Consider the following 18,263-nt stretch of genomic DNA (forward strand, 5'->3'; position numbering starts at 1 on the left):
CAAGTGAGAAAACCTCTATAGAACATATTTCGAGTAAAATTAGAGCCAACTCAACATAAAATGAAATCATTATAACAAGCCGCAGTTTCACAAGTTTTTATGTTGAGGTAATAATTCAGTTTCATTTTTACCTCTTCGTCATTTTTCATGCATTTTGGTTAAGAAAAAAAATAATACTGTGGTTTTTATGAAGAATTATCAAAAGTTTTTTTTTCCTAAAATATAAAAATAAAATAACTTGTCATCATGGGTAGAGCACAAATCTTGATAAAAATACAGAAAATATCTAGTTTAAGAGTGCTATAGAACCTCTTCATCATTGCCCGAAAAATTACAACTTGAAACACATAAAAAAATAATATGAGATATTCGCATACTGTTATAATCTTCGTCAACGGACATTCAAGTCTGGGCGCCAAGCGCATCTTCCAGGCAAGCGAAGCGAGCAGAGTGTGGAGTACCCTAGTCCTTTTAAAATGCTTCAGCGTTCCGATGATTTTTAAAAAAAAAATCATTAATCATTTATTTTGAACAAAGGGGGAAAAGTTAAAAAAATTAAAATTCCAATCTAAAATAATGTTTTTGAACTAAAAATCATAGCAAATGTGATTCACATATAAACGTAACTCATTGCTTTCTCCTCGAAGCAAAATATTTACTAATCTCTACTGCAATAAATTTGACATTAAAAATGCAGCAGAAAAAATCAAATTTCAAAAACTGTGTGGTTTTTTAGGAATAATTTTAATCGCTACATACGAAGTAAATAAATTTTTCCACTTCACGAAGTTTTAAAATGAATTTTTGAAGTATCTCACATTACGTTAAAAATTAAAGCTCCAACGAGACTGAAAACATTTTATGCTGGAAATCAAGTAAATAGCAAGTAGTTCAAAATGCATACCGCGCAGATTTTAGATCGTGTTTTACTTTTAAGGGGGTCCGGGACACATTTTGAAAATTTTTTTATTATGTACTTTAGGGTTTTGAAATTTTTTGAACTGATTCATCATTTATTTAATAAGCAAAATCATAACATAAATATGAAAAAAAAATTTTTTTTATTTAAATTTAATTAGTTTTTTTCAAAAAAATGGGGTTGCTTTAAATTGCTATAACTCAAAATATTGTTGGTCAATTTTCAATTTTTTTTCAAAAAAGTATGCACAAATATCTAAGCTTTAATTTTTATTCGGCGATTTTAAAAATATTGATTCAATAAGAAATAAAAAATATTTGAAGAAAAATTTCGAAAAATTCGAAGATACTTTTTTTTAAAAAAATCATAATTTTTGCAGTAAACGTTTTTTTTCAAATTCGCCGAATAAAAATTAAAGTAAATTGCTTGAAAAAGATATGCTCCAAGTTTCATTACTTTATCTCTATCGGTTCCTGACTTATAAGAGTTTGAATGCAAGAAATCGGGGAAAATTGCATCATGGAGAAAAACGCGTTTAAAGTTTTAAAGTTATGTACACATTCGTTAGATGCATGCAACAAAAATAACTATAACTTTCGTTCTATTTAAGGTGGAAACAAGATTCAAACGTCCTCTTAAGCAGAAAAAAACGGAGCAATTTTTCAAATTATAAAAAAATTTTTCAAAATTTGAGGATTTTTGTGTCCCGGACCCCCTTAAGACTTCTGTCATCATTTCGTCACTTGACGTTAGCAATTTATATTCACATTTATTGACCAGTTCTTCGGTTATTTGCTTAAGGTAACATGCAATATTTCGTAATTTACCTACCTTTGAATTACCAGTGTCAAAAATATTGGCTTTTAAAACTAGATGCATACGGAGTTCAGAATTATTTTTTTAAATATTACGTAGAAAACTAAGGCTATGGCTTTGCAAGCTGACAAGCTAATCAAATTAATCAAGATTTGTACGGCTTTTGCTTATTGATTTTATTTTACTTTTATTTATTTTCTTTGAAGCGTTCTTTTTTTTATTTTCGAAGTTTAAGGCTTTACAGTTGATTGCTCCGATTTTTTTTTATTAATAATTTTGCAAAACCATTAAGTATCATGCAAAAGTAATACTAATAAATAGCAATTTTAAAAGTTATACCATAAAAGTTATATCATAGCACACGAAACAGTAATCAAAGACTAAATTATCTGTACAGAAGGAAATAATCTCAATTGTAGTGATAAATAAAAATACATTTTAAAAAATAGTAATAAAATATTCACCTATTAATTTAAAGTGTAGAAAATCAGAATGGAAAACATACTCTAAATAAATTCAGTTAAATATATTCCCAGAAAGAAATAAAGTTAGTTGTTATTTAAAGAATGGTCATTCATAAATACCGTATCTAAGCATTTCAAGTTTAATAATAGTCAAAATCTAAAAAGAAACAAAACTACGTACTAATAATATCCAATCAAAAAGAAATAGGCAAATAAATATAAATATGAAATAAATATTGCATTTTTGCATTTAAGAAAAAAAAAGACCGTATTTTGTTTCCTATAAATACGATTTCTTAAATCAATAGCAATGTATGATGTGACTCGTTAACCACCAATCACAAAACAAAAATCCACTGAAAAATTAAACCAAAAAGCAATCTTCATTATTTTATTTTTTTAAATCTCACAGAATTAATAATAAACAGAACCAACCGAAATAATTATCAGTACTTCCGCCCTACCATCCAACCATCAAGTCAAGAGAAAACAATCCAAGAACATCTCAATCTGTAAATTTGTATGTCACAATCCTGAACTGTAACAAACAAGAGAGAGAACAACACAACAGTTTACCAGAACGGATCAGTCATCATTTGAGTCGGTCGCCACCCCCAGTAAGGATTAGAGAGGATGACGCCCCCCCCCCCCCCCCTTCCCCGAACTGAGTGGCAGGTGGGGACAAGAACAACTCTGTGCTGTCCAATGCGATAATTATCGGTTCGGCTCTAGATCTCTTCAATCATCCGATGCGAGATCCACCACGACTTGACCCAATAGAGACTCGGACTCCTTCAAAGGAGTATTTAAGGAAACGCGCTGCCATGAATTTAATGAAATGTATTTCTTTATAAAGCTAAACAAGTATATATATATATATATATATATATATATATATATATATATATATATATATATATATATATATATATATATATATATATATATATATATATATATGTATATATATGAAACATGAGTTACAAATTCAAATAAAATTAAAAGAATAAACACAAAAGTGTATTGTCAGCGCAAGGCTGCCAGAAACACAAGCAACGATTAAATTAAATTTTTTTAAAAACCCCGACTGAGTGGCAACTGTAAAATCAAGAGTGAAAATTGAAAATATTTTTAAAAGCCTTATCATAAAACATCAATGTGACGTATTTTATTTGCTATTAAATAGAAACTGGCAACAGATAAAATTTTAAATCATTGCGTTTTATTTCTATGAAACATGGCAGCTCCAAACACATTCTATTAGACACGGGAAAAAATTCTCTTTATTTTGATATTAAATTTAAAAGTTTTTAACTATGCTTTCACTGCAATACTGCGGAAAATTTAATTGATATCTTCGTTAATTAATGTCATCCAAAGATGCAACCTAACTAAGAACACTCTCGATGAACTCTCCATTCGAACAATTTTTTTTTTCAAAATCGGTCCATCCGTTTAGGCGATAGAGTGCCACAGACAGACACACAGATACTCAGACACGTCAAACTTATAACCCCCTTCTTTTGTGTGTCGGGGATTAAAAAACAATACAAATATATTTCAAGAAAAAATAATAGAAAATGCAAAATGCAAGAATACAAAACGACTCCGAATAAGGAGAAAAAATGAAAAACGGGAACAAGGGCTCATCAACCTAGCTAAGAACATTCTCGATCAACTCTCCTTTCAAACAAATTATTTTTTTTCCAAAATCGGTATGTCCGTTTAGGCACTAGAGTGCCAGAGACAGACACACAGATACACAGACACGTCAAACTTATAACCCCCTTCCTTTGTGAGTCGGGGGTTAAAAACCAGAAATAACAAAGTAAAACGGCACACACTGCAGGTACATTTTTGGGGGTTACAAGAAGCCCTTTTTCAATGCAAAATAAGTGAGTTTATGGGATGACTTCTTTTTCATTGACAAAGAGCTTCCTTGCAACCCCGAAACACGTGCCTGCAGTAATGTACAATTTTTGTGCAACTTTATGTTGTTCTCCCTTATTTTTACTTGTACAGAATGTTTTCCTTTGAGTCAGAGTCAAAAATTACAAGCTCAAAGGAGCTGAAAAGAATGTTTTGCAAATTGAAAAAAAATAGATGAGGAACTTTTCTTTTTTTTGATGGACAAAACCATTTTTACTTCTTTATTGATTATGAGGTATAACTTCACGGCTGCGTTACTCCTACGGATACTAAACAAATGCACGCAATACATTTTTAATGCGCACATCGTTAAATATATTTCCTTAAGAGTGCTAATAAAAGCAGTGACAGTAGATGAAGTGATATTTCAATTAAACGTAACATTTGAAGAAGTATTGTTCGAATGAAACATTTGATGAAACTTTCAATCAGCGAAAAGTACTAGAAAACGTTTTAAAAAAATAAACAAATAAATAAAAACCTTGTTAATGTAAACAATGGCTGTAATGATTTGACGTGAAATAAACTAGTTGATGAAGCGGGTCTTATGAGAAAACGTTCTTCGCTGCGATACACAGGTGACGAAATCTTCTCTCTACTGACCTGAATAGTTGATGAAGTGATCAGTGATGAAACGTACAGTTAGGCGAAATTATCTGTCAATTAAATCTACCCTGTGATGAGATAATGAATCATTAGACATTCATGTGAATGAGAAGTTCCTTCTTAAATACAACTTGCAATGACTTAGTCTGTCAACGAAACATACAGAATTGTCAACTACAGTAAAGAGTCAATTATCTGACAGAATTTATCTTTACAGAATGTTCTGTTGGAATACAGCATATTCGGCAGACACACCGAATATTCAGTTCAGCCGAATACTTCATTGTTTGGCAATCGAATTGCTAACAAATTTAAATATTCAACAATTGGTAAACAGACACACATTTTTAACACAATGGATAAAAGTTTTGGTGCAGTACCACAGCGCAACTTTTTTTATTACATTGAAAAGTAATTTTAATTTATGAGAAAATACTCAGATGTGAAATTTAAATTTTGTTGCATTTCACCTTTTGTTTAGAAATCTTATAACATATATCATTTTCTATTACTAACTCATTTAAATATTAAAAAAAGTAGCCAGAAAAAAAAGTGTTTATAAATATGTTAAATTAGAATTTCATTCCAAATAATTATTTTATGGCTTCTTTTGATGTGAACTCTTTACTTACGAACGTTCTGGTTGAGGGTTCATTGTTATGCCTTCAGAGAAGATTTTCTGAATTTCATTTTACCTCTAAGGGAATTGAGGATTTAGGTTTTCTTACTCATACTTGTCTTAAGCAATGCTCCTTTGTTTTTAATGGTAAATTTTATACTATGTCAGATGGTCTGACTCTGGGAAACCCACTTAGCCACATCCTTAGTGATATTTACATGCATTACTTTGATGTCATGTTGCTTCAGAAACTAGTTTCAATTCTATGTTCGCTATGTTGATGACTGTTTTGTTCTTATGAACCACGAACAACTTAGTATTGATGAAGCTTTATCTCTTTTAAATTCCATTGATCCTCATATTCAATTCTCTTGTAAAAAAAAAAAAAAAAACAGAGCAATTGCCTTCAATTTCTGGACGTTCTCGTTTCTCGAACTAAGTCCGGTTTTGAAACTGCGGTTTATCTCAAACATTTTGCTGTTTCCTAACCCCCACACAGATTATTGTCTCACCCTCCTAATCAAAAATATTCATCTTTCAACACATTTGTTTATCGTGCAATGAATATTTTTTCTTCACCTGAGCTTCTTACGGGGAACTTAACTATTTAAGAGCTGTGGCTGTTGATAGAGACTATCCGCCCACCTTAGTTAATACCATTTATAAAAAACTTTGCCATCTCAAAATGTTGTTCTTAATAGATCTTTTAACACTAAGAATTTGGTTGTTCTGCCTTTCTTCCCTGGCATTAGTTTTCAAGTTGCTAAGATTCTGAAGCGATTCCAATTTTGAGTGATGTTTTCTCGCATTAATAAACTTTCTTTCTCTTCTTTTAAAGATTCTATCCACCCTCTTAATTGTTGTGGGATTTATAAAATTGTTTGCAATTGCGGATTCGGATATATCGGACAAACCCGCTGTTCTTTGAAATTTCGGTTAAAAGAGCATCAAAGCTATGTGAAAAAACAACAGCTGAATAAATCCAGTATTGTTTAGCACTGTTGGGATTCGAATCACTCTTTTGATTTTAACTCTTATCAAATTATCCAAAATTGCCCCAATTCGTTGGATCTTGATTTTTGGGAATCTTTCCACATGCTAAAGAACTGGTTTATTTTAGTTAACGATCTTACTGCTATTCCGTATTTTTCTTCCGTGTGGACTCCATTTTTAAAATTGGTTTAGTTGTTCTATTTTTATACAAACGTCTGTACATTTCTTACTTTTATTTTTTCATTTTTTGCTTTCTTATTTCGTTTGGATCAACGTATTCCTATTTTTTTTAGCCTTCACTCTGTTTTTTTCTGCATTTCTCTATTTGTTCCATTCATGGGCTATTTTGCTCATATGCAAAATTGAAAGGGGGGGGCTCAGAAATTTTAGCAATACTTTAGCAGGATATTTTCCCCATGGAGGCAGATTTCAGGACAGATTAAAGTCATTAAAACTTGACGTTTTTTAATTATTTATTCATTAATGGCTGGAGAAGAAATATTTTTATATTTTTGCAAAGGAAAAAGTACTAAAAGCAAGGAAGTTCTAATTTCCAAGGGGGGCTCGAGCCCCTCTTGCACCCCATATGGGCGCCCTTGGTTCCATTGCTTCCATACATTTTTCTTCCCGCCAGTAAATTTATTGCTAATTTATTCAGAGTGGTTTCGTTTTTGGACAATTTGCATTGTTTATGGGTTTTCTCGGTAATTTCTTACTTAACAGTTTTTTCCTGATGGAATTATATAATAAATTTCAGCTCCAGGTGTCATTTTATCTTTTTCGTTTCGCTAAATTTTGATTTTTTTGGTATTTATACTCTCTTGTTCCACCATGCTGCATTTCTCGGTTGACTTTTCATCCAGAAACTCACACTTCTTTGCATTGAAAACGGTGTTCTTTGTAACACCGAAACACGTGTCTTCAGTAATTTGCATTTTTATGCTTCAAAACATTGGATAACTGATTATTTTAAAAGGTAATTTAGTTAAAATAAAATAAAATTGGCTAATAGTTGAGTAAAATAGAGATCGGTTGAGTACCTTGTGTCAACAAATGAGAAAAGCAAGCTTCAGTAGCGTTTTGTTTGATCAGAAAAATGTGTTAAAAGGTAGTGTTTCAAATGAATATCAAAGAACTGGTTGCAATTTAAAAACAAAAAACTTAATTCATTTGAATAAAAACAGTTTTAAAACTAATTAAATATTGCTTACAGTTTGCAAATTGCTACACCCTCAAATGAAACTAAATGGAAGGTTTGACCGGGGTCAAACCTGCCAGAATTGATATGGATCAAACCTCCCTTAACAGCCAATTTCGCAAAAGAAGTTAAAAAGCACGTTAAAATAAATATAAAGTATGCAGTCCTTTAGTATGTTAGTCTGAGTACACAAGTAATTCAATTTACTTTTGTTATGTTAGTGACAAAGTACAGAAGAGATGAAAATACAACAAAAAACGAGCTGATCACATGACTTCCTTTTATTCCAATTTTAATGTCATTTTCCCATTATTGGCAATTTTAATGTGATTCAATAGTTTACTCTCTAAATTTCACCACCAGTGGCAAAATTGAAACCCGATAAAAAAAATCACCAAATTTGTCGCCGACTTGGCGACAAAACTTGACGACCAAAAGACTGGCGATATATCGCCAGGTATCCGCCAAATTATAACATCATTGAGCATACATCGAAACTAACAATGATTTCCCCCCAAAAAGGAGCAAAAGACCCCTTTAGAAACACCCGAATGCAACAAAAAGAGGAGGTGCACAGTTAGACCTCGCTATGAGTCTACGTAACAAATTTCAACTTTCTAGGACATACCGTTCTTGAGTTATGCGACATACCTACGCACATCCGCACATATATACGTACATACGGACGTATCGAGAAAAGTCGTTGTAATTAACTCGGAGAATGTCAAAATGGATATTTTTGGTGTATATACGTTCTTAGGCACTTATCCGCGTGTGGTCGGGTTAAAAAAAACTCAACATTAATTCGGGGGTGAGCAAAATGGAAATGATGGCCGAATTTTGAATGAAAATTTTTTCGCGAATACAATACTTCCTTTTTTGTAAAAGGAGGCGAAAAAATTACTTTTTTTGCCTAAAAAATATATCAGATATAATTGCTCCTTGATTTCTTCTTCTTCAAAAAAAAAAGTATTAAAAATAGATACAAGGTTTGATTCTACTCGATACAATGCTACCTCATGATGCTCATCACTTAAATAAATGTTTAAATATAAAAGGAAAGGGTGGGTCGAACCTCTCCTATGGTCCCAAGTTTCCCCTACCTCTTTTTGGAGAGTTTAGAGAAGAATGGATGTGTCTTTGGAGTGAATTTGAGTTGGACCAATGGAGTAGCGAGAAGTTTCTTGTTTGGGGGGGAGGGGGGGGGGGGTCATAAGAAATTTTCTAAATTAAAGGCCGAAATGCGCAATTTTAGGTCCTTGGTTGTGTGTTCATTTATACAATTTTGAACTTTGTAAGGAGGATGGCGGGAAATGATCTTCCTATACCTTCTTGGCCACGTCTTTGGTTGAAATACTTTTGAAAAACTACTGCGAAACTAACCTAACTCAATTCATTATTAGCTTCCTTTCCCTATAACTCCCCAAAAAAGGAAAATACTGTTAAGGTCGTAGCTCAACTTATGAGTGCCACACTATACTTCCCCCACCAACAATACATTAGGAATTGGAAAATTTGAAAAAAAAAAGAAGAGATTTTACAATTTACGATACTCGATCATCAAAACAAATTGATTTACATTTGATTTTAATTGTTATATGAATCTTCTTATTAGTTAGTTTTCTACATTTTACATATTACAATGCGTATGATTCCTCCACTTTTATGATTTAAAAGTATTTCTTTGAGGAAATTGTATGGGTAATAAACACACACGGAAAATTGAGAATGTTATTATACATAAAGGAAAGTAGAAATTATTAAAAGGTTTAGAAACAAAATATCCAATTGCATTGGTTATCATCGTTTAAATTCCCCCACTCCTCCCGCCAATTTCTGTTAGAAAACAGAGCATAAAAACAGCTCAATCCACTTATCGTAACAATTGGTATTTAACTCTTGCTCCAACTTTTCTGAACTGCAGCAAAAATGAAGCAGCAAGCGATAAGGAAACAGTTTACCAACATATCAGTCATCATTTGAGTTAGACAAGCAGGTCAGTTACAACTCCCCTCCGCTCGTTGAGTGGCAGGTGGGGACAAGAGCAAGTCGAAGCTGTCGGTGGTGATAATTATTGGTTGGGCACACTGGCTCTTCAATCACTTGGGCCAGAAGAGAACCACGGACTGACCTGATAGGTAGCCCCACATCAATAAATGAAAGCTTCGCTATGCAATCGAAAATGCAAGCACACAGTGGTTGCTTCAAGATTTTAATACTTTTGTTGGATAAATGTATTTGAAGTTCCGTGTTTTTATTCTTTTTTAATTAAGTTATTTTTTCATTTTTTTTTTTTTTTTTTGCCCATAAATATATGAAACTTATACGTTCGATAAGTTTCGACCTGATTCATTATTTTACTCTTAATCTTTGACATCGTTAACGTTAATTTTACATAATTACAAATATACCACTGATGTTCACCGAAAGTAGACAAACAATTATTTTTTTAGCTGCCTTTTATTGTAAACTCTGTTGCGAATACCTTGTAATTAATTCCATATACAAAATTTAAAAAAATACTTAAACAAAGAAATAGAACAACTCCAGTTAACTTCTTGAACATGCATGATTTAGTACACCTAAACCTGCTTTTGTGCGGTCATTTTTGTGCGATTTTTTTTCTTTTTTGTATGAACTTTTTTTTGTGTGGTATATGAAAATTTAATTCAGATTGATAACCACGGGCGAAATTATTTATAAAACGAGTACGAGGTAATATCTTCAAGTCACGACAGGGGCATCCCAATGGGAAGTCACTGTGACCTCCCAAAAATTTCCTTATTTGGGAATTTTTTTCCGACCCGGCAAAATTATCATCACTTGGTTTATTTCGATTTCGTTTAAAGATAACTTTTTGGGTTATTTTCTACGTGAGACTTTTTTATGCGGTCCCTACCCATCGCATTACATACTCCCCCACCCTGTGAGATGTCCAGTAAACTTAGTATATTTAATGAGGTGTACTTTTTAGATATAATTCTTTACTCAAACATTTAGCCAAAGAACACAAAATTTTTCCTTACTTCTGGGCTCTCGTGGACCATCGACAGTGACTTTGATGGCTTTAACATAAGTTGCCACTTGAGGAGGACTAGTGCTGAGTGTTATCGTTAAAGTGAAGCTCTTTCCTGAAAATATAAAAGAACATCAATTTAGTAACTCAGAGTAAAATAATAACTAATATCAAATATAATTTGCCATACCGCTTTAAATTAAAGTATAAAATTAATGAACATAATTCAAGTATGTCACGTAATTTTTAATTGAAAAACATTGATGACCAAGGAATTACCCAATGCATAAGTCACATTCCAATAAGAAGCTTAATTTTTCGTATTTTGAATTATTAGTAAATTGTAAATTCATAGTTAGATCATATTCAAACAAGTTAACTTTACCAAAAACCAAACTGTAAGCAGCCATATTGCACTATTTAAGTTATGGGTCACATTAAGTGCACCTTAAAGTGCATCACTTTAAATTATTGCACCACTGGTTAACAAAACAAAAAAGCAGTACTATTTTTTTTTTAAATCTCCCTAGTTAATTGCCACATAATTTTACGCGATTTTTAAAGTTAAATCTAGGAAACAGCTATTTTATAAATTTCGTTTGAACCTGTGTAACTATTTCAGAAACAAAGCATCGAATTATTTTAATTCTTTCTGTTCTCGTTTCAATTGTCGTTCTTTATTAGTCGGAAAAATTCAGAAGAAGTTAATAATGCTTTTTTCTTCAAAATATATTTCAATAACTTCTTGAAAAAAGAGTTAACTTTGTTTAGTTATTGCATTTACAGTCGAAATTTTGGTACTTTATTTATTTGTTAGTCATGCTTTTTTAAACAAAGAAAGTCCACCAAGCATTTTTTAAATAAAACTGTTTAATGTGCTTCTTAAATTACCATTAGAAATACTGTCATTTTATTGGAAATCAGGAAATATTAATTCCGCAATGCTAAAAAAAAAAAAAAAAAAGTTGCGAAATATCGTAATACGAATATTTTTTCAAAATACTATTTTATTTATTTATTCTTTTTTACATTTTTAATGTATGTAATTTATTTGTCAGTAAAAATCAACTGAAGACTAGTACTCTATTTTTTCCACAATACAGATTACTTTTACTATTTCAAAAAACAAGAAATTTAGCTTAGATGATGTACATCATTTGTTAAAAGTTATCATCAAAATGCACGTTACTGAAAAGTTTTTTGAAAAAAAGTAGCATCACATACATAAGAATCTGATATGATAGCCTATGAAGCTTCATTAAAGATTTTTTTTCTTTTTTTTTTTTTTTTTTTTTTTTTTTTTTGCAAATGGATTTAAAATGTTTGATTTATTTTTTTCCACGATTATTTTTCAACGCATTATACAACAACAGCGCAATCACTCAATGATATATATCATTCATTCCCATTTGTGCAAAAAGTGCCTCATCGCAACATAATCAATGCTTTGCATGAATTAATTTTTTGTTTAAAGAACGGAAAAAATGTACAGACATTGAAAAGAAAGGGTTTTTCTACCTTGGGGTGTACAAAACAGATTCCCGTTTTTGCCGAGAAAAAGGCGAATATCTCCAGAGGCAATCGCGGGAAAAAAAATCGGAATAAGTTTGCATTTATGTATGCTTTGGGAACTAAACTACAAAGATTTCCGCACATAAAAGAAATGCACAAAAGGGCAACGAAACGCGTAGTCGAAAAAAAAAATACTGAACAGGGTCATTATTTCGAACCTCCTGGGAGAAAAAGAAACGAGTTTTTGAATGCACAAATATAGCGGAAGACACATACCATGCGGTGATACTTTGCTCTTTTGCAAATTAACAAAATAAACAAATGCTTTTTTTCCCCCTTTTTCACTTCGAGAAATAATAATTTCCTGCAATATCAGTGATGAATTCGCATAACCATGTCATTTAAGGAGTTATTAGCACCGAAATAAAAAGGTTTTTTTTTCGCGAAAATCGCGAGCATTTTTGTTGTTGGATGTATGTATCACATTATATTAGCATAATGAGTGAGTTAGTTGAAAATGAACAACTCACAAAACACAAGACATAAAAAAAAACTCTGCTAATTAAGCTGAAAACAAGCGAAGTGAGGATTTTGAAACTAAATTTGGGGCTAATTATTCAAATATGCGATGATTTTCTTAAAAACATAGCTCTTGTTAAAAGTAAGCAGGTATGAATATTCACTTTTTCAATGAGTTTTTTTGTTCTCCCAATGGCTGTATGGCAAAAAATTAAATTTGAATATCCATCTTAAAGGTAAATATGATCTTCAACGTTGCTAAGCGCCATTTTTTCTTCCTGACGCACATCCGTTTTTATGAATATTCAAAATTTATCGAGCAGAATTTTCAATGGGAAATGTTTTTAATGAAGGTAGATATAATTAATGAAGTGTGAAGGGCTCACGCCTGCATTAAGGAATTTAGGCTTTTATTCTTAATTATTAATGACTTTGGGACGTTTTACGGGAAAAGGTAACCATTTGCAACTGTAGAAAGTTTTGATAATAATAATTCTAAAGGAGTTCTACGTTACATCTTATGGTCTGGAAAAAAAATCTCCCATTAAGAATCATAGAATTAGAAGATTACTGTAATGGAATGATTTGCCAATGATGTGAAAAAAAAATGCAGCCGAAGAACTACAGCCATATGTTAATAAAATCCACCAAAATATTCTTTATATGCATGATGATAGCATGGAGGCTCTTGAAATTTCATAGCACACTGTATGCCACTATTATGCAAAAATATTCAATTTTATTTACACACAGAGACACTTATACACACTCACACACGTATGGGAATGTAGACATATATTTTTTCAAATTGCAGAAAATATAAAACGTGTAAAAGGAAGACACTTTCAATGTTAATTATTCCAAAACTGCATCAAAAAAGCATACTGCTGTTCATTTTAATGAATCGAAGCTTTTATACTTTCTGTCAAAAATTTAACCAAATTACTAGCGATAGCTCGGTTTACATACGATCAGCAAAAACCAAGTCAGAGCAGGCGTAATTAAATAAATCAGTAAAAAACACATTTGTGTCATTGAACTAATTTTTTCAGCAGGTTTCGGACTCTGTGTGAAAGGGTTAAAGTGATTTATTTATTTTTCTGTTTATTACCTTTTGTTTTAAAATAAAAGATTAACCGTGTTACATACGAGAACTACAAAAACAAAAAAATCAAAAACTTTTATTTTTACTCATGGTTCAGATTTTAAAGCGCATTTTTGGCAAAATACAAATGTAAAGGTTGAATTTTATTGAGCCATTGTTAGATTAATCTTATTTTATTAAATAAAGAAAGAAAAATTAAAGAAAAAAAGTATTTATCCCAATTTTAGCATTTTTGTCTTTGGTTTAAAGTCAGTCAAAAAAAAAAAAAAAAAACTGCAGGGACATACGCTGATCACAAAAAGAAAGTGAAGAAAAACTTATCTACGTAAGCACAGGTTCGACTATATAAAGTGTATATTTGTTCTGTATATCTCTTTTATACATTATGATATATTACTCCAAAATACAAGTAAAATTTTCAGTGCCATTGACAGAGCTATCGCATATTTTAAAATAAACAAAGAAAGAAAAAAATAATCAATTTAGCCCCTGGTTGAAAGTTAGTCAAACAAAGAAAACCATTCACCGCCTGAGATTAAGTTACCGTGACATACGGAAACCACAAAAAGAAAGTGAGGAAAAACTTATCTCTCTAAGCACAGTTCCGACTCCATACAGTGCATTTTTTCTGCGTATATATCTTTTATGCACTATTATGTATTACTCCAAAATTACTAGTTGAAATTTTCAGTTTCATTGTCAGAACTATGTTTTTTTTTTTAAAGAAAAAGAAAGAGAAAGGGGGAAAAATACTTATTTTAGCCTCCGGTTGAAATTTATTCAAACAAAGGAAACAATTAACCACTTAGGATTAACCTACCGTGACATATGGAGATCACAAAAAGAAGGTGAAGAAAAATTTCCCTCTCTAAGCACAGGTCCGACGCTATGTATATATACACTATTATATATTACTCCAACATTATTAGTTGAAATTTTCAGTGTCCATTGCCAGAACCGTCCTTTTTTATTAATTTAAGAAACAATCGGAAAGGGAAAAAAAAAGATCACTTTAGCCCCTTGCTGAAAATTGTTCAAATAACGAAAAATATTAAGCGCTTAAGATTAACCTACCGTGACATACGAGGACCACAAAGAAAAAGTGAAGAAAAATTTCTCTCTCTAAACGCATGTCCGACTATATAGCGTGCATTTATTCACTATATATCTCTTTCATATACTCTATTATATATTACTTCAAAGTACAAGTTTAAATTTTCCGTGTCATTGTCAGAACTATCCTTGTTTCGAAAAAGAAGCAAAATGGAAGGAAACCAAATTGCTCATTTTAGCCCCCGGTTGAAAGTCAATCAAACGAAGGAAGCCATTAACTGCATTAGATTAACCTGCCGTGACATACGGGGACCACAAAAAGAAAGTAAAGAAAAATATATGTCTCTAAGCACAGAGAGAGAGAGAGAGAGAGAGGTTGACTAACGAGTGCATTTCTTCTTCGTATATCTCTTTCATACATTACTATGCATTATTCCAAAAATGCAAGTTGAAATTTGCAGTGTTATATTCAAAAATATCCCCCTCCCTTTTTAAGTAACAAAGGGAAAGAAAAAGAAATACTCATTTTAGTCCCTGGTTGAAAGTCAGTCAAACAAAAGAAACCATTAACTGCATTAGATTAACCTACCGTGACATACGGGAACCGCAAAAAGCAAGTCAAGCAAACCTTCCCTCCACACCTGGGCCTGGCCATCAAGCATACTTTTGCGGTGTACCTGTGGCATAAATTATCGGAGGAATAAAACAAAAAGATGGGGAGGAGGGCAACTGTGGAGTCGATCTTCCAACATGATAGCTGAAAATCCAGTGGCAGTCGGTAATCACAATGTCCCTGATTAGCAATCGAATGCTCTGTAATCATCCCCTTAGCCATGGGTGTGTGATTAGAGAACAATCTATCTTGATTCCGCGGGAAAAGACAAGAAAGAGGAAAGGAGAGTGTTCCCCGAGGGTGCGGTTTTATAGCCGGCCCCTTTTATTAAAGGTGAAAGCATCGGCTGGAAACTGCAAGGAAGGGCTCTGGTTTTCTCACTGGAAGTTAGATCTCTGTTTCCCAGAAGTTGAGGCAAAAGAAGACATCGAAAATTTGATTAGGCCAACAGCCGTCTGAGTCAATTTGTTGTAAAAGTTGGTGAACACATAGTCGCTATCTGTTTGAATAACTGAATTTCGCTCCAGGAAGTAACTTATTAAGTTTATTATGTACATGATAAATATTTACACAGCCTTAACTAGAACATTTTTGTCTTTTTTTTTTCAGATTTAAATCATGATTAGTACTATTCCGGTGAAGGCCAAAACAAATGAAATTCTTTAGTCGCTAGAAGTCGGTAATAACAATGCCCTTAGAAACCACTTTCTTTAAAGAGGGGCGCCACCTTTTTGTCACCAAAAAGGTTCTTGCCACCTTTGCATTTACTCAATTAGCTAAACCACCACAATTTTTTTTTACCGATTATAAAATTCATTAAAGTGCCTAAATTTGGCCGATTGCCGATTACGGAAAATTAACCGGTGATTCCCTATTCATAAACAAGTAGAGTACCAAATCTAATGAAAAACCAAAATTGAAAATAGATTGTCGAATCACCCGAAACTCATCGTAGGTTGTAGGGACTATCTCAAATTTTTTCATTGTATCGTGCATTGTTTAAAATATCTGTTCTAAATTTACTTACTATCTTGATGAAATGTCACAATATCTGTCGTCAATATCTGTAAAACTGTCTTTCTAGCATCGTTCTCAGCAACGCAGTGATGTTATTCCAAAAATATTTATTGTATTTCTTCGTCACAAAAATTATTTTTAGCAATTGTGTTCCTCGCCTTCATAGATGGTTAATGGATCGATTGTAATCGAAATACCAAATATTTACGTCTAATTCGTAATTCGCAACTAATTTATGGGGGTTTTTTCCCTCCCCCCTTTTTTTTGCTATTTTTTCCAAGTTTTATAAAATTATTCACAATTTTTTTTTAAATTCTTATTTTAGTAAATTACTATGCTCATCTAGCAAACCGAGCGTTTTACATCAATCAAAGTAGTTTTAAACGTAAATAAATCAAATGTTAAAAATTTACATCAATGAAAAACAATTTCAGATATAGGACTTCTTACTCACGCACATGAACATGAACACACTTGATTTTTTTCCCTTTAAATGAATACAAGTTAACGTTCAGTCAATTATTTGTATAAACAAACACATAGTATTTTAATATTAACTTTGATCTTGAAATAATTTCGTAACTTGACCGCATTATTTGATATGAAAGCAATTCAGAAATATAAGTATAAAATTAAAAATCATAAAAATAAATAAATAAATAAATAAATATAAATATATGTAATATATATATATATATATATATATATATATATTAATATTTATTTATTTATTTATTTATTTATTGATGCCTAGTTTTAGAATATATTTCCTCGTAAAATCGGTAAGCATTATTTTACCGATTCTACGAGGCGTACGCTAAACTAATATTTACCGAGTTTAAGATGAATGTCAACTTTTATTATGACAGAACTATAATTTGCACTGAATGTCGAGTTGTTTTTAATGTAACGAAAATTTTAGAAGCGTCACAAGCAAACTAACTTCAGAAGTTAACTAGAATATTATATATTAAAGTCGAAACTGAGAGATTTTTAACTTTGTTCTTTAAATAATTTCATAACTTGATCGTATTATTTGGTGTGAGAGCGATGCAGAAATCTAAGCATGAAGTTAAAATCACTGCAAAAAATCAAATTTATAATGGTGACTAGATTTAAAATATGTTTCCTCGTAGAATCGGTATGCATTAGTTTACCGATTCTACGAGGCTATCCTTATACTAATATTTAGATGAATGTCAACTTTTAATATAACAGGACAATAATTTGCACTGAATCTGGGCTTTTTCCCGTAACGAATATAATATAGAAACGTCACAAGCAAGCTAACTTAAGATTTTAACTTAAAAATATACATTAAAAACGAAACTGAGAGACTTTTTTTTTGAGCAATCACGATTGCTTATTGCTTTTATTTGACTGTTTTTGGCGTTCCTATGATTTTATTTTCCCAACCAGCACCCTCTGCAGCACCACCGTCGACCGGCCGCTTCACGATGCTGCTCCTCTAGCGAAAACCGTCTCCAGGTTGCGTCAATATCCTACTCTTACAAGCATGCATACACGCACGTACACATACACAAACATATACACACAACACACACATACATACGCCTACACACATACACACACAAACACACACTCAAACACATATACACACGCATACATACAGACACGTACACATACATACAGATACCTACACATACACACACACCTACACACAACTACTCGCACACTCATACCTGCACACAGACACAAACACACATGCCCCCCACACACACACCTACATCCACACACGCACTAGTGATTGCGAAAAACATAATTTGAATTCAAGAGGTCAAAATTCAAATTAATTTTTTTATTTTTATTATTTTTAAGATGAGAAAAGACCTCCGAGGGGGAAAAACTCTCCCTTGGCCAAAC

General features: G+C 31.9%; 1 protein-coding gene across 1 annotated transcript in view; it reads right to left on the reverse strand.

The window, feature by feature from the left end:
* LOC129225670 (runt-related transcription factor 3-like) overlaps positions 1–18,263 on the reverse strand; it is a 156,574-nt gene that overhangs the window by 75,341 nt on the left and 62,970 nt on the right. The window contains exon 2 of the mRNA XM_054860144.1: positions 10,571–10,675. Within this exon, the coding sequence (XP_054716119.1) occupies positions 10,571–10,675 (105 nt within the window). The remainder of the gene's footprint in view (positions 1–10,570; positions 10,676–18,263) is intronic.

Source organism: Uloborus diversus, chromosome 7, assembly GCF_026930045.1.
Source record: "Uloborus diversus isolate 005 chromosome 7, Udiv.v.3.1, whole genome shotgun sequence".
Lineage (NCBI taxonomy): Eukaryota > Metazoa > Arthropoda > Arachnida > Araneae > Uloboridae > Uloborus > Uloborus diversus.